The 17,483-nt window shown below is 47.2% G+C and overlaps 1 protein-coding gene across 2 annotated transcripts; it reads left to right on the plus strand.

Moving 5' to 3' along the window:
- The first annotated feature begins 13 nt into the window (after nucleotides 1-13).
- On the plus strand, nucleotides 14-17,175 carry CCT5 (chaperonin containing TCP1 subunit 5). Of its 2 annotated transcripts, XM_029216931.1 has the most exons (12): nucleotides 239-514; nucleotides 3,205-3,265; nucleotides 3,730-3,894; nucleotides 5,044-5,242; nucleotides 7,007-7,199; nucleotides 7,283-7,432; nucleotides 9,885-10,004; nucleotides 10,597-10,782; nucleotides 11,522-11,659; nucleotides 12,070-12,250; nucleotides 13,513-13,667; nucleotides 16,877-17,175. In XM_029216931.1, exons 1-11 carry the CDS (start codon nucleotides 410-412, stop codon nucleotides 13,638-13,640), a joined length of 1,626 nt encoding a protein of 541 aa, XP_029072764.1. In that variant the 5' UTR covers nucleotides 239-409; the 3' UTR covers nucleotides 13,641-13,667; nucleotides 16,877-17,175. The 2 variants fall into 2 exon arrangements, with proteins under 2 accessions (XP_029072763.1, XP_029072764.1); XM_029216930.1 differs by lacking the exon at nucleotides 16,877-17,175 and having other exon boundaries at nucleotides 14-514; nucleotides 13,513-14,092.
- Nucleotides 17,176-17,483: the final 308 nt, after the last annotated feature.

Here is a 17,483-nt window from a genome sequence, read left to right on the forward strand (position 1 = left end):
AAAAACAGGAAGTGGACTCTACCATATTCTCGGAGCCGGGGTGGGAAGGAGGGAGAAAATAATGCTCTAAGTAAATGAGGTCCTCGTTGGGAACCACTGTCAAGAAATAGTCAATTTTATAGATTTAATAAATGTTGAACTTCTATCTACTCCTGGCTTGTGGGTTCTCAAGTTCCCGTCCGTGTCTCCCAACTTCCCCCCACAGCTTCCTGGATGATAGAAGTTTCCGAAGGCCGCTGATTCCAGAAGGTACTGTCCGGCGTTAAACTAGTCTCTAGTAAGAAATAAGTCTCAGGCGGCCTATACTGCGCATGCGCGAGGTTTTGCGCCCGCCCGCGAGAGCAGAGTGTGTTCTTGCTTCCGCGGTAGTTTCCGCCGGTTGCGGGAGAGTAACTGCAGTGGCTGCATCATGGCGTCTGTGGGGACCCTAGCCTTCGATGAATATGGCCGCCCTTTCCTCATCATCAAGGATCAGGACCGCAAGTCTCGTCTTATGGGACTTGAGGCCCTCAAGGTAACGGGACGGGGACGCACTGGCAGTGGGATGAGAGGACGCGGCCGAAGCCAGTGGCTCTGCGCCTGCGCCTCTTCACAGTGGTTCTGCCACGTGCTCCCGGGGAAGGTTCGAGGGAGCCCCTCTGGTCTCCAGTCCTGCGGCCCACGCCTTGGGCCCGGGAAAGGCCAACGTATAAGCCCTAGTCCCATTTGGGGGTTAAAGAGGCCCGCAGGCGCCCTTCAGAGTTGGGTGGGGTGGCTTGAATTCACAGGCGTTGAAGGCGCGTCCCCTCTGGTTTCTCCAGCCTGCAGTCCTTCCGAGCAGCGTTTTCAGCAGTAAGATGCAACGGAGGTATTCTCAGGTCACCTGGCCGGTTAGGACTCTGATTCTTAGCCTTCAGGCGGTGTCCCTACAACAGCCCCAAAGGAAATGAGTTTCATTTTCTTTGTCGCGTTCTAAAGGTTTAGTCATTTACAGCGTATTTCATTTTTGAGTCCGTTTATGCATGACGTATTCCTGGACGTGGGGTCGTAAAAATTTAAAAACGAGCTACAGGAGTGAAAAGTTGTCACCAATAACCATAATACAAGATTGTGTGCGACCAAAATCACCAGATTTGGGAGGGGTGGCAGGTAAAAGTTGGAGGGTGCCCTTCAGGCGTTGGAGAGAGGATTGATTGGCTTTTGATCAGGGATGGAGTTATGTTTTGAACGGGAAAGAGCTAGCTTCCAGGAACAGGAAACAGCGAACGCAAGGACCGGGGCAGGAGAACGCATGGCATCTTGTAGAAGACAGCACTTCGGTTTTAACAGCACAGTCTACTTAAGTTACAGTGGCTCCGAAAAGTGGAAGTTCTTGCATGCCCCGCAATCGAGATGTTATCCTGAGGGATGGGAGGGGAGCCATTGAAGGGGATTTGAACAGAATCACAATTTAAGTAGAACTAAACTTGGGGAGGTAGCATTTAGGATGGAATCCATGACGTTGCTGTGCATGGACCGTGTCACCAGGTCAGAGGTGTCCCTGTTTGCTTAGTTTCTTGGGGTTTTACTAAATTAAGAAGCAGTACAGTTCTACTCCGGGCTGTTTGTTTGACTTAGGACAAGTTACACAACCCAGTGGGGGCAATACACCCCCGTCGAGCTGAGGACCAGAGTTAAACAGGGTAACGTAAGGAGTGGCCGCCCAGTCTTGGTATGTGGTAGATGCTCACACGACTTGTGTTACGCATTCAATTCCATTTTTCACTTCAGAGAAAGTAACAGCCAAATACATGCACCCAAAATACCAGTATAACAGAAGGTCCAGGTTATTTTGGACCTGCCACATCTCACGTAGTTCTCGCACTCTGAGACAGGTACTATTTTATGGAATAGGAAACTTGACCCCAGAGCAGTTAAGGGATTGCTTGAGGTCCCAGAGCTAGTAAAGAACAGGGTCACGGTTCAGGCCCACCTCTGTGTGACTCCGCAGCCAGTGGTCTAAAGCCCCACTTCTCGGCCTCGGCGCTGTTGATATTTGGGGCTGAATCCTTCTCCGTTGTGGCGTCTGTCCTGTTCAGGATGTTTACGCCTCTACCCACGGTGGTCTCCTCCCTGACTGTGGCAACCAGAGGTGTCTCCGGGCATTGCCAAATATCTCCTGGCGGGCAGTATCACCCCTGGTTAAGAATATGTATGCCACGCCCCTGTGGTTATTGGCCTATAAAAATTCCATTGTGCAGACCTATCAGTCAGGGTGTATTTTGAGGATTACCAGTATTTTCACAAACCTGGTGAACTTTGTGTGTTTTGTTACCTGTTAGATGGGGTGACAGGGGTAGGCTTCACGGCATGTGTGCGCTTGAACTGCTTGGAGACTTGGTCAGGATTTTGACGGGCGGAGGGTTTTCTGTGCATCTGTGCTTCAGCGACTAGAGGACCTGTTGGGTCGCAGGCACAGGCTGTCCTCACTGGAAGGGGGTGGGGTCTCAGACTGTGGAGGGCTTTGAAGAGCAGCTGGAGCTTTCAGACGTGAGAGTTGAGGTGCTGGGGAGCCATTTAAGGGCTGGGGACTGGAAAGTAACATGTTTGAGAGAAATGGATAGCTTAGCTGGATGGAGGATGAATCCGAAGGATCGGTGGTGAGGTAAGAGACCAGGAAATCTGTAAGGTGCGATGGATCAGGGTTAGGTCGGTGACGGCAGGAATAGGAAGACAGGGAACCAGACAAATGAGTGTAATCGTGTGGAAGGAGGAAAGGATGCATTCAGGCTGCTGTTATTTTCAGCATTGACCGCCTTGTGGGTTGTGTACTGGCTGGACCACCTGAGAGAGGAGTGTGCAGTAAACCGTAGTGCGACAGTTCAAGGTGCTGTGTGTCGACGGCCAGACTCTTCACATGACGTTAGCATTGCACAGTGCTCTTGCAAGGCCTGTCAGGTCAGACTGTCTATGCTCTGGGCTGTAAAATGGGCCCGTAGAACCTGCCTCATAGATGTGTTGAGGATTAAAGAGAGAACACAGAGCACTTAGTTCTGTTCTTTTACATAAGAATTGTCTTCTCACACTAGCAGTTGGGAAGTGGTCACCGTTAGATGTGGACCTGTCTGCTGCTACTTCTAGAGAATGGAAAATATGTCATAAGTGATTTTTATAACCATCAGCTCTGTGTTCTTAACTCTTAAAATTATATGTAACTTGAATATTGGCTTTTTCTGTTTCATTTAGTCTCATATAATGGCAGCAAAAGCTGTAGCAAATACAATGAAAACATCACTTGGACCAAATGGTAAGAGACTAACATTCTCTGTTTTTTAACAAAAGTCATAAATCATAAATAGTCAATACGGTATCTTTGCCGAAAGTTAGGAAATGAAGGGAAGCATCCTCTCCCCTAATGTGGCCAAACGTTTTTGGTGTATTCCAGACCTTAAACACGGTTACAGTCATAATGTGCATACAATTTTAGATTAGGTGTTTTATCCACTTAACATAATTACCATTAGCATTTTCTAAATCATAGCTGTTGTCTTTTGTGACATTATATTTTGTGATGACTGTTACATTTTTTTGTCATTTCTCTAGTTTTGGCCATTTTAAATTGTTCCCAGTGTTTTGCTTTAGATTAGCCAATCTAGAAAGGTCTCCATGGAGATATTCCTTTATGTATGTTGAATTATTTATTTATAATAAATTCCTAGATAGGAACTGGGTCAAGAGGTCAAAGCCATTTTAAACATTGGTGTCTTTTAGGGCTCGATAAGATGATGGTGGATAAGGATGGCGACGTGACCGTAACTAATGACGGTGCCACCATCTTAAGCATGATGGATGTCGATCATCAGATCGCCAAGCTGATGGTCGAACTGTCCAAATCACAGGATGATGAAATTGGAGATGGAACCACAGGAGTGGTTGGTAAGAAAAGGCAAAATGTCCTTTCTCATTTAAGAGGTGTTATTTAATATTACAGGCCTAACACGCCTGCTGAGAATGTTTATTCTGAATTAAATCATGAGGAGGCAGTCGGACAAATCCAAATGGACACGATACAAGACAAGTGGCCCAGACTCTTCAAAACTGTCACTGTTATAAAAGAACAAGAAAGGGGTGGGGAGTAGAGTTAGGCAATTATTCTAGATTAAAGGAGCTAAATAGAAATGACAGCCAGCTTTAATGTGTAAAACTTGGTTGGATGCCTGGTTGGTTTGTTTTTCCTAGCTGTGAAGAATGTTTGGGACATATGGGGTCATTTGTGAGTCATGTATTAGAGTAGTATCTTATCGATGTTAAGGTTCCTGCGTGTGACAGTTGTGTTACAGAGATGCAGGAGAATGACCTTTTCCTTAGGAGCTGTGTTGAAGTATTTAGGGGTTACATGGAGCTGTGTTGAAGTATTTAGGGGTTACATGTCTGATTTCTGCAACTAATTTTCACATAGTTGAAAAGAAAAGGCACACATCTGTAGAGAAAACAAATGCGGCAAAATGTTATTAATGAGTAAACTAGTGTTCATTTTACTGTCATGAAATTTTTTCTGAAGGTTTGAATTTTTTTAAAGTTTGGGAGGATTGATAAGATGAATATCTTTAATGTTACTTTTTCTGTATCTGAAATTTGAATTAATTTATTCAGCAAATATTTCAAATATTCATTGGGTACCAAGCACTGTTCTGGATGTGCTTGGAATACAGCAGCATTAAAACAAACTCCTCATCGTTGTGATGCTGAAATGAGAGGGAAAGGCAAGGTTGGGGGGAGGGTAATAAACAAATTTTATAATCCTTTTATCGCCAACATATATGTCCCTGAACAGAAATCCCTGGGCCAGGATACATAAGTTTTTTCCCCTTTATAAAAATGTTTGCGATTTATGTTCTTTACATTCTGTATATCACCAAGAATTGAACATACAGGTTAGAACCGAAGCAGAATTAGATTAGATGGCCTCGGCCTCTAAGATGCTTCCACCTTAATTCTGGAACCTTCGTATTTCCAGCGGCAGCATCTAATTTGTTTTGAGTTTTAGCGATTTCCTGAGCCAGGTGTGTGCTGTCTCATTCTCAGTCCTGGCTGGTGCCCTGTTGGAAGAGGCTGAGCAGCTGCTGGACCGCGGCATTCACCCCATCAGGATCGCCGATGGCTACGAGCAGGCCGCCCGCATTGCTATCGAGTACCTGGACAGGATCAGCGATAGTGTCCTCGTCGACACGAAGGACACCGAGCCCCTGATCCAGACCGCGAAGACCACGCTGGGCTCCAAAGTGTGCGTGTACAGTACAGTGTTGCCGGGCGCGTTCACAGAGTGGGCAGAGTTTGTGTGCTTGTTCAGAAAGGCAACTGAGAATTATCATTGATGGTTTCCTGTTGATTTAATGAGCTGCTTTCGGTTTGTGTTGTTATTTTGGTTTACTCTGTCTTTACTGCAAATGTAGACAGGCATTTTGTGTTTTAGTTGGAAGCTGAATTTCCAGGTTTGGTTATTAAGGCCTCTTGACAGTAGTTGGAAACTATAGAGTTCTTTAATTTGGCAGGATAGGACGGGTTAGCAAAAGGTCCTACTAGTGGGCTGTATTAATTTTTCATAGCACTTCTTTCTACCATTTCTTTGCTAGGAAGCCTTTTAGTGGGAAAGTTCTGCTTTTATTCATTCAACAAGCAAGTTAATGATCCAGAATTTTGATTTAGTATGAAGGGGCAGTCTTGAAGTTTGACTTAAGCTGAAAGTGACTTACGTTTGGAACATTTACATAGTACTGACTGTGTGCCAGGCCTGCTGCCAAGTCTTGGGAACTCAAGACCCAGTCGTTGCCCCAGAGACTCAAAGCAGCGTCAGCCCCAGGACACACTTACTTTGAACAACGGTAGAGACTCGTGGGCTCTTATAAAAATGTAGCATAAAAATCCAGTGTAAGGTGCCTTATTATGCTGTTTTTCTTATCCATATCAATTTGAGAAATTTTTTAATTTGTACCAAGAAGGAAGACATGGTCTCAACTTAGAGGTCAGGGGAAGTACTACAAAAATGTCTGCTGCCTTCTGCCTTCGGGGAAGGGCATCCACTGCAGCACTGTGTTAAAGCAGAGAAGTCTTCGGTGATGCCAGCCGTCCCCTTGTTGCATGTCTGAGCTGAGACAGCTCTGGGGCAAGGGTGACTACCCAGGGTGGCCTCTGTCACAAGTACAGCATTGTTTTTCTCCTGGAAAGCAGGCATTACCCTCTCTTGAAGTACACAAATCATGTGTTATTATTGCTTTCTAAGTTGACCCTGCTTTATTTGCAAGTCTTTATAAAACCCCAGTATGTGTAGGTCTTTACTATAGAAAATGTCCAAATGGATTAACGAGAGCCAGATATCCTCAACATAAAGCAAAACGTTGTATATCAGTTACTTAGGTCACACGGTATTTTTAGTTTCATGGTTACCTGCTCTAGGTGACCTAAGATTTCAAGCACTGTATTTCAAGTACTAGAGTTCCCTTGTGGTTTCTCCAGAATCAAATTAAAATTACTGAGCAGTCTTTTCCGATGTTTCAAAACTTTCAAAAAAGATAACGTGCCCCCTCTGTAACTGATATGGTCAGGCCTTTCTCATTAAGTGCTGCACCTCCTGTGGACGAGATTGGCTTCTCCTTGGTGGTTTCATCGCTCTCGCATTCTGTTTTGGACTTCAGAATGTTAGTAGTATTAAAAAGTGGCAGTCTTGGTAAATTTTTGGTTCTTGCCGCACTTCAGTGGTCTCTTACGTATATTCATAATGGAAGGAAATAGTAAATTTCAGTTATTGTTAGTGAAAATAAAGATGGAATTTTTTTCCCATCCCAGGTTATGATTCCCTTTGGGGGTCCCTGCATCCCAGGTTAAGAATCCCTGCTCCAGACGGTTGAAAGTGAAGGTCGTGGTGGCATTCTTTTTGTACAGTATCTGTGGGTCACAGTATGTTGTGTCATATGAGTTACCACATCACATGTTGTGCTCTGGTTGCAGTCACTGTTCAGTGAACGTGAAAGGTTTGTTTCATGTGTTTCAGGGTTAACAGCTGTCACCGACAAATGGCCGAGATTGCCGTGAACGCCGTCCTCACTGTGGCCGACATGCAGCGCAGAGACGTTGACTTCGAGCTCATCAAAGTAGAAGGCAAAGTGGGCGGGAGGCTGGAGGACACCAAGCTGATCAAGGGCGTGATCGTGGACAAGGATTTCAGTCACCCGCAGATGCCCAAAGTGAGTCAGCGCCTTCTGCAGCTTCAGGCTTTTCCCTCCTTAGCCCAGCGGTTTGTTCATAACGTTTCTGTCTCTCACTGTAGCAAGTGGAAGATGCTAAGATTGCCATCCTAACATGTCCGTTTGAACCGCCGAAACCAAAGACGAAGCATAAGCTGGATGTGACGTCTGTAGAAGATTTTAAAGCCCTTCAGAAATATGAGAAGGAGAAGTTTGAGGAGATGATTCGGCAGGTAAGTCTTACCGTGGCTCTTGGTGAAATTTAAAACTTTGAAAGGATGCAGTTAGTTAGCTCCAGGTAGTGAATACATGTGCTGATCTGTGTTAATCTTGCTACTTTATGTGGCTACAAATAAGGTATTAAAGGTATAGGCTTCTTTCCTTTATTTTTTCTTTAAATCTTATTTTTTGTATATATAAACTTATTTATCTTTGGCTGCATTGGGTCCTCGTTGCTTTGCGCGGGCTCTTCTCTAGTTGCGGCGAGCGGGGGCGACTCATTGCGGTGGCTTCTCTTGTGGAACACGGGCTCTACGCGCACGGGCTTCAGTAGTTGTGGCTCGCGGGCTCTAGAGCGCAGGCTCAGTAGTTGTGGCACACGGGCTTAGTGGCTCCGCGGCATGTGGGATCTTCCTGGACCAGGGCTCGAACCCGTGTCCTCTGCATTAGCAGGCGGATTCTTAACCACTGTGCCACCAGGGAAGCCCCTCCTTTACTTTTAAATTATCAAATGGGTAAACATTCACAGTGAGAAAAAAATCAAATGGCACAGGACGGCATAAGGGGGCAAGCCTTAAAATGGTAACGTGTCTGGGGCGCATGAACGACTCGGCCTGTGTATTTGGAGCTGCACTTTTGATTTTATGTGCTTATTCTCCTGGGCACATCTGAGCTAGTGTGTGCCAGGTTTGAACAGTTGTAATGTGGCTTACCACATGTTTGAGACTTCCAAGTATAACTTTCAGACAAAAGAGTTGCTGAGTAACCGAAATCAAACCAGAATGCAGTCATAGTCATCCCAGTTCATTGCTTCAACAAGTCAAGAGTGTTATTTTATAAATACTTAACTTTCTCTCTGGCTATTAACGTTTTACACGTGCCTGCTCTCCGACGAAACGGTTTCCTCTTTTGGGGACTCTGTCCTTGGGAGTTTTAAACACCAGCACTCAGGGGTGCATGAACATGGGTCTCTATTGAAACATTATCATAGCAAACAAACTAGAACCTGTTCCAGTGTTTTTGAGGGGAGGGGGGAATAGTTGAGTTCATTTATGCTTTCATGGTATATCTCTCTGCTTAGTATATACCAGACGCTGTCGTGGGCACTGGATATACGGCAGTAAACAAAGCAGAGCGCTTGCTCTTAGGGTGCAGAATAAGGGGAAAGCGGGTCGGGTGACTGTCACAGACACTGGTCAGAGGGCCTCTGAGGGCGTGGCATGTGGGCAGAGACCTCAGAGAAGTGAGAGCGGCATGGCTGTGTGAGGAGCATTCCAGGCTGCGGCGAGGTGGGAGTGGGCAGCATGTGCAAAGGCCCTGAGGCTGGGAACAGAAGGCTGAGGGGTTGGGTATGCTGACAGAGGGTTGTAAATGAAAGCTTGTTACCTGGGCTCTATCTAGGGTAGCCATGGGAGTGCTGGCCGAGGTGCCCTGCAGGAAAAGAGGACAGGAACCAAGATGCCAAGGGGGTCAGGTGGACCGTGACGATAGGTGTGCAGGTTGCCAGGAATGCTAACAGGAGTTGTGATGGGGCTGGATGCCAACACTGTCAGGAATGAGAGTGTGACCCAAAGAGGGGTGCTGTGGGTGGCCAGGAGAGGCAAGGGCCCCTCCTGTTTGGAGCAGGTGGGAGGGAAAACAGCCATTTGAGGAGGAGGCGTGGCATGTTGGTTTTTCAGGGGACGCCAGCGATCGTTCACAGCCAGAATGGAAAGGGAACATTGCCAAGAAGGAGTTTGTCAATGGGCTCAATTCCAGAGGGCCACTGGAAGCTTCCAGAGGGTCGGGGAAGTGGGGGAGGAGGGGGAGAACCAGGTGGGTGGGTGGAGACAGGAGTGAAATGGCAGCTGTGGGACACGGCATAGTCCTTACCGCCCGGGGAGGGATTGATTGACAGTACCGATCACTGCCGCCGTCCCGGGACGAGCCGCTTAGCTGTTTGTGGCATTGGGGGCGGGGGAAGGTAGTGCTAGAATCAGGGTCACCTCTGTCGGCCTGTAAATTAGCCTGTATCTTGTTCCACGGAGGATAGCCTACTCAAGTGCGAAAAGCAAGCTACAGAAAATTGTATCGCAAGATTCAACTTTTGTTAAACACACACACGAATAAACTGCTTCATAGGTGTTCGTGGCAGCACAGAGCTGCGACCTTGGTTTCCGGGGGGCAGGGTTTTGGCCTTGTTGACGTGCCTCATGTTGCTTCACTTGTAACGGTGGCATTCACGTGAATTGCTAACGTTTAAAGCTTTGTTTAAAAATGAGGTGATTCCCGTTGATACGTGTTCAATATTTAGAGTTCAGAGATGACAGAAGGTAGACATTTGGGTATTTCTTTTCTTCTCTTTTCTGTGCATTATTTTAATGCACCCACCTACACACCTAGCTATGTTTCTCACCGTTTTTCAAACAGAAGAGCTCAAGGAGTACTTACTTTTTATTAACATGATTGTGGCATTTCTTTCCCCAGATTAAAGACACTGGCGCTAACCTAGCCATTTGCCAGTGGGGCTTTGACGACGAAGCAAATCATTTACTTCTTCAGAATAACCTGCCTGCGGTTCGTTGGGTCGGAGGCCCTGAAGTCGAGGTAGGAGGCTCCCTGTGAAGAGACTGTGAACACGGGTTGAGCTTACGGTGCGTTTCTGTACGTGAGGCTGCAGTGACCTCGCTCGCCTGCAGTCAGCACACTGTGCCAGGGCTCCACAGATAAGAGGAGGGTGCGCTGGGGATTGTCACCATTTTTATATGTGTTTCTGATGTTTCACGGCACTTGGAGACGCTTTCCCCTCTCTCCCTGGCTGTCTCATAGGCACTCTGAGGCAGGAGCACAGGCTGCCCGCTTCACTGTCAGCCCCATCAGTACTGAGAGCCATTGCGGACGTGGTCCGTAGCCCGGCACACGTGGCCTCGTGGCTGCTCGTGGCGGGGACGGGTGGGGAGCTGAGGGCTGCGCACGGGGTCATGGCGCTGGGCCGCCGCAGCCTGACCAGGACACCCAGCTCTTCGGAACCTTGCTCAGTGAGCCAGGCTTTCGGGGCAGACTTTGAAACCTGGGCCAGGCTGGGGCAGAGGTTCTACTGAACACGGCGCTCGTGGGTCAAGTGTGGCTCCTCCGTGGTGCGATTCTGAGAGTCCCCGCTCACCAGCCTGGTCTTCCTTTCCCCCGGCCTGCCGGTCAGCTGATCGCCATTGCCACGGGCGGCCGCATCGTCCCGAGGTTCTCAGAGCTCACGGCCGAGAAGCTGGGCTTTGCGGGTCTTGTGAAGGAAATTTCATTCGGGACCACTAAAGACAAGATGCTGGTCATCGAGCAGTGCAAGAACTCCAGAGCCGTCACCATTTTCATCAGAGGAGGAAATAAGATGGTGAGAACACAGTTGTTTGTCCTACATTTTTTCAGAATTTGGAACGTGATTTGGCTTTTCCCATTATGTACTTAACTGAGACACAGTTACCTTAAGAAAGATGACAGCATCTTTCTTAGAGAAGCAAGGACACGTCAGGAATTCCCTGGCGGTCCAGTGGTTAGGACTCAGCACATTCACTGCCAGGGCCTGGGTTCGGTCCCTGGTCAGGGAACTAAGATCCTGCAAGCCGTGCGGTGCAGCCGGGGAAAAAAAGGACATGTCACAACGTAAGATACTGAAGACCGTGTTCCACTGTTGGGTCTACGAGGCCCACTCGCCTTTCCTCTGTCTCATAGGTATAAATGGGGAACCTGAGTGGTAACCATAGGCATGCTCTCCATTCACCAGGAATGGGTTTTTAGTGCATCGAGATGAGTAAGACTCATTGTAAGGGTGTTTCTTTGTCGTTTTTGTTTGACCCCCTTCACTTGGGCATAGGTCCTGGAATGAGTCCCTGGCTGCCCTGTATTTTGGGGGGTTTTAACTACATTATAGGGAGGAAAAGTAGAATAGATAGAAACCATCTGGCAAAGAACTTTCTGGTACCAGTCTTTTTAGCCAAGGATATTACTGGGGACGAGGTAGGAATATTTCCAGTACCCAGCAAGCACTTAGATTAAACCCCAGGTGCACGGTATTCGGCTCTAAAGTGATTAGATTGTGATCACGTTAACCTAGGCAAAATTGTTTTCCCCAGATCATCGAGGAAGCCAAACGATCCCTTCACGATGCTCTGTGTGTCATCCGGAACCTCATCCGTGACAACCGCGTGGTGTACGGCGGAGGCGCTGCTGAAATAGCCTGTGCTCTGGCCGTCAGCCAGGAGGCCGACAAGGTGAGTGAGACCCGTCACAGACTGTGCAGCGGGGATGCTAGACCCCAGGCGTCCGATCTGCGTCGATTCTCGTGCCCGTGTACTCGAGTGCGGGTTACCACAAACCAGCGTGTCTCAGCCTTTTTCAGACCTTGCAGCCTCAACGGCAAATCTCTGCACTCTTAATGTTACTTGAAATTCAGAATTAGACGTCGTACCTGCAGGCACAGCAGGAAGGGCTGACCTGTTCCGACTTCTCACACATGTACCTTCTCCATCCTTATCCTGTAGTGACGTTTTCATAGGACGGTCTGTCCTTAGAATTCTTTATGAGTTAGTTTTTCAAAGTACGCGATTTAATTATGTTTCCAAGTAGCTGCTGGTGGGGGGCATTGGCCGAGCACGCTGACCGTAACCGTGTGCCCTTCCAGTGCCCGACCCTGGAGCAGTACGCCATGAGAGCCTTCGCCGACGCTCTGGAGGTCATCCCCATGGCCCTTGCCGAGAACAGCGGCATGAATCCCATCCAGACTATGACCGAAGTCCGAGCCAAACAAGTGAAGGAGATGAACCCTGCCCTCGGGATTGACTGTATGCACAGGGGAACAAACGGTGAGGCACCGTCACCACTCTGGGGCTGCGGTTCGACTTAACTGGAAACATCACGTGCTGCGTGTTATCCTGTCTTTTTAAGTACTTAAACACACTTCAGGTATTCAGGTCCTGAATTTTAGAACATTTGATTTAATTACCTTGGGAATTGTTAGACTGCTGGTCTTAGCAATCTACAACTAATTTTAATAACAAAAAGCTGCAGTGCGGTATTTATTCCAAAGGTGACTTCCATTTTAGAAAATAATTTCCATCTTACCTTTCTTACGCAAATGTCTGTCGGTGTGGGTTCTGTATGACCTATAAGACAGCTCTGAAATTGACTTTCGGTTTACAGCTGATTCTGTGGTCGTGTCCCATAAATTCCAGGGTGTTTTATAAATGGGATGTACTGTAACTTCTGTAGCACTCGCATAGTTCATCTGCTGAAAAGGTAGCGCAGCTTTAGCCTGTTGGAACGGTGGTCCTGGTGATTCCCAGTGATTCCTGATGGGGCCGTCTCTGGGGTTCTGCAGTTAGTCCTGACCACAGAGTCTCCAGCAGTTCGTGTTTTGGTTTTGTTTGTTTGTTTTGCGGTACGCGGGCCTCTCACTGTTGTGGCCTCTCCCGTTGCGGAGCACAGGCTCCGGACGCGCAGGCTCAGCAGCCATGGCTCATGGGCCCAGCCGCTCCGCGGCATGTGGGATCTTCCCGGACCGGGGCACGAACCCGTGTCCCCTGCATCGGCAGGCGGACTCTCAACCACTGTGCCACCAGGGAAGCCCTTGGTGTTGTTTTGTTCTGTTCTGTTTTTACTTAGAACTGTAGGTATGTTCTGGGTTTTAGGTTAACAGCCCAAGGACTTGAGTAACAGCAGCAACTCCTTGTCAGACACATATTTCAGTTCCTTTAACTTGAATGCCCAGGTCTTCGTTGGAGTCACTTTACGTTTCAGGCACGGTCACATGGGGCTTACTATCAGTAAGTGACGGCATTGGGTGCGCTGTGGGATGAGGTGTTGCTGAGCGATTCCCCCTTCGGCAGGTCACTGAGAAACTCAGCCTGTGGTTGAGGAGGCCCTGTCCCCACAGCTCTCTGGAAACCAGGCTCACATTCCAGAATGTCCTGGGAAGCAGTGGAAGTGTATTCTTCTGAAAATATAACCGGGACTTGTGGCTTCCAAATTTGTGTTTCTTAAGTTTTACTCTAATTCCATAAATTGGAGCAAGGTATTAGTAATAAATATGTATGCTGTTTTATAGTAATTTATATGTGTTTTTCAGATATGAAGCAACAACACGTCATAGAAACCTTGATTGGCAAAAAGCAGCAGATCTCTCTTGCAACACAAGTGGTTAGAATGATTTTGAAGATTGATGACATCCGTAAGCCTGGAGAATCTGAAGAATAAAAAAAGAATTTAGAATAAAATGTAGAAGTAAGATCCACTACCGTGATTAAATAAATGGGTGTCCCGTGATGCATCTACAGTTATTTATTACTGTGTCCTTCATTAGACACTGTAGGTGCTATAACAACAGTAGCTGTTTGGTAGCAATAGTTTGACTTGTTCAGAGACCTGGAATTGTAGAGATGTGATCTCACAGGTTTTTTGTATTTGCTATTAAAGGGAACTCTTTAAACAGCCTTTATATTCTGCTCTTCAAGTTAAGAAACATTCACTGTAACATTCATCAGATGCCTTAATTGAAGGGGTTTGAGTTGGTTTTTTTATTCTTTTTTTTCTTTTTTTTTTAATAAGCCGTAGGACCTGTATTTAACAGCTTTAAATGTTCCGTTTGTTCTCAAGATTTATTTTAACATTGAGGAATTATGGGCTTGGTCCTATTTATTTAAATGCTGCATCTGTGTAAATGGGTGTATCTTTGACTGTAGAGACCCGTCAGAGGTGAGTGTCCACCAGACGATTGTGGGATGTCTTAACGAGCTTTTAGGTTACACCGACGTGTGCTAGGGCATTATTACTGTGCCACTGAGACCGCGTTAACAGCGTAACCTTCACGTAGTCCCCTTGGCGTTATCCTGCCCTGGCTCCACCCTAAGCGCAGGCCAGCACGTGTACAGAGAAGGCCAGAGTGGGCACAGACTCCTGCACCACCTGCAGGTGCTTAGAAGGGCGATTCAGAAACCTGTTGGCATTTTCTTATCAGAGGAACAGAACGAGTGGAGGTTAGAGTGAAATGCAGAAAAATGGGTTAAGTGGGAGGAAATACCTTGCAATGACCATGTGTACCTTGCAATGACCATGTGTGAGTAGATTGGTATTGAATTAATTCTGCTTATTAAAATAATACTGGCTAACAGTGACAGCCCTTACCGAAGGCCGGTGTGTTCTGAGAACTTTACCTGTTCTCACCACCTTGTAAAGGAGACAGTTTTCTTGTTATTCCCATCCTACAGGTGAGTTTTGACCATCTGCCAGCCTCTTCCGGCCAGTACATGGTAGAGCTTAGTCAAACCCTGGCAATCTAACTCGAGAGTTCCCCTCTCCCCATTGGCTTGTGTTTGGTTCTCTAAAAGGATGTTTCTTAGAGAATCATGATGATAAAGTTCACTCTTGTGCCACCAGGGGGAGAGGATTTGGACCAGTCAGTTTCCATAGAATTAGGAAACGATCCAGGGTTCCTTCTGGGGACCTGGGTGCTGACCAGTCCTATCTATTGGGTCGTTGTGTTTTCTCTACGTTAATGCATTGGTGGTTTCGCTAGGAAGCGTAGTAGTAAGCGCCAATATCATTCATCCTAATGAACATACAACCTGGTACACATTTCATCATGAAATGGATTGTGAAGTGGCGCTATCATCACTTACACTGTTGCTTTCTGGGTGCAGCGTCAAAATGCGTCAAGTTTGGGATCACGTCAGACTTAGACCCACTGAGATAAATATCTTGACCTAGTAGTTCAGGTGAGTTGATTTACAAGGGTGGATTCTAGCCTATAAAGAACATACGGCAACTTGCTTTGGACCAGTCTCACAAGAAGAGGTTTGTGGTTGAATGAAAAGAGCTACGAAACCACTCCTCCAAAGAGTGGACCTCACAGATGCTTCTGCTGGTTTGGGTTGAGAGAAACTATGTGGCTTATGAACAAACTCGTACACATGTTGTTTCACAAGCTTTTGATTTTTTCTGGTAAAAGCACCTCTTCAGGGTACCATGTTACCTTTTATCTTCCAGTTCCAAATGGCTTGTCGAGTTTATATCCCTTGTATTGTAGCCGACCCCGTGTGTATCAAGAGCACACACCTCATCCTGTGTGTATCAAGAGCAGTGAAGGCACTTGACCCTGAAGCCGGAGTCCCACGCAGGGCCCAGCATTGTCCTGTTGATTCCCAATTCCTGCACTTGTGGCTTTATTCAGTGTTTTTGTTTGTCCTTTTGTTTGTTTTGTTTTTTGGCTGCACCGTGCAGCTTACGGGATCTTAGTTCCCGACCGGGGATCGAGCCCGGGCCCCGGCAGTGAAGGCACCAAGTCCTAGCACTGGGCCACCAGGGAATTCCCTATTCAGTGTTTGTTAGGTGGCCTGGTCTTTAATTATAAACAACCACTCAGAAATACAAACACTTCTGCAGGGGCTGAGAGGCTAGTGGGTTGTATGTGACCGAATGTCTTTAATCCTTTCTTTCTCTGTTCGTGGTGAAACAGCTCCACTAAAGGGGGGGGGTGGGAGTAACGAAGTAACAAATAATTGAAGTACTACTAGGCGTGGAGAAGTGTTTCTGCATTTCAGGTGCTTCTTGGGGGTAGCCGGGCAGACGGGGGTCATCTGAAGTGCCAGGAAAGGGGGCACCAAAGACAGGTGGCTCCTTGGGGAGCGTTGGGGGAACGCAGTGGCAGCAACGAGGGCACCTGGAACATGCTGGGTCCTGAGTGCTGTTGTAACGTCTTACGTAGGTGATAACAGCGGTTTTCAAGGGGCTGTGAGGTCAACAGTAGTTTCTAAGAGCTGATTTGCCGTTTTCACCGTGTTGACAGTTGCACTGATGGTGCAAAAGCAGTGACGGGTAAAACTCGTGAGTAGGGATCAGGTGGTGGTGCTAGAAGCTGTATTCCTCACCACCACCCGCTTATAAAGCTGCTGTCACTGAAGGGTGGCCTCGAAGCAGTGCCAGCCCCTGAGTCATTAGATTTCGGCCCCTGAGTACAACGGCGTCTCGGTGCTCGCTCGACACAGCAAGTGTGTGAAGCACCTCACATAACAGGCATGGCGGCCGCTTCAGCTGGACTGGCCCCTCCCTGTGGACACCGTCTTTACCTAAATGTGACTGACAGCCGGTTACTCACACGTCTGCGTGACAGACGGCTGCTCAGAAAAGAATTGTGACCCTGTCACTTCAGTGGAACACCTACAACAAAAGTACCGTAGTCCAGGTGGCTTAGACAACACAGTTCTGGAGGCTGGCGGTCCAAGATCAAGGTGCCGACGGGTCCGGTGTCTGGTGAGAGTGCTTGTAGGCGGCAGCCACCTGCTCACTGTGTCCTCAGTGGCTCCAGGAGGGTCTCTGGAGTCTCCCTCTTTCTCCCCCCGCCCCGCCCCGCCAGCAACGACTGATGGTATTTGTGCGTGGCTCAGTAAGCTGGTGTTTTCCAATCATCGATATATTACGGTCTCGTTCTTGTGTAGGTGGACCAACGTAACAGAATGAAAAGTTGATTGAAACTACCACTTGTTCTGTTTTGGAAGAGACTAAAACAGAATATGCACTGTTTTCCAACTACTGAACATATCGATGTGGCCAGACTCTACACTGCACTGAATTGAATGTGTTGTTAGAAGCAGATGTGAGAACCCACTGTCCTCTGCTAAGAGAGACATCGAGGAGATTTGCAGAAGTGGAAAACAACGCCACTCTTCTTCTTTTGTTTTGGAAACTAGAAAAAGTGTATATTAACGTGTGTCCATTATTATTTTAAAATAAATATTTGCCTTAATTTTTTAGTTTTATTTTCTAACACTAAATGCCAACGGGTGTAACTGACAAAAACATAAGCTTTTGGGAGGAGGGGGGAGGGTCCTTAATAAGTTTTTAAGCGCATACAGGGATCTTGAGATCAAAACGTTGGAGAATTACTGCATTAGCACCTTAAATCCTCATGATAATGCCGGTCATTGCCAAGAGACACTGCATAGTTTGCACCATTCACTCATTGAAATAAACTCGTTTATACAGCGCTGAAAATCTGCACTTACCAAGACATCGTATGACCTTGACCCGTTTCAAGGGCAGTTG

Source organism: Monodon monoceros, unplaced genomic scaffold (assembly GCF_005190385.1).
Source record: "Monodon monoceros isolate NGI ecotype Baffin Bay Population unplaced genomic scaffold, NGI_Narwhal_1 Super_Scaffold_12, whole genome shotgun sequence".
Lineage (NCBI taxonomy): Eukaryota > Metazoa > Chordata > Mammalia > Artiodactyla > Monodontidae > Monodon > Monodon monoceros.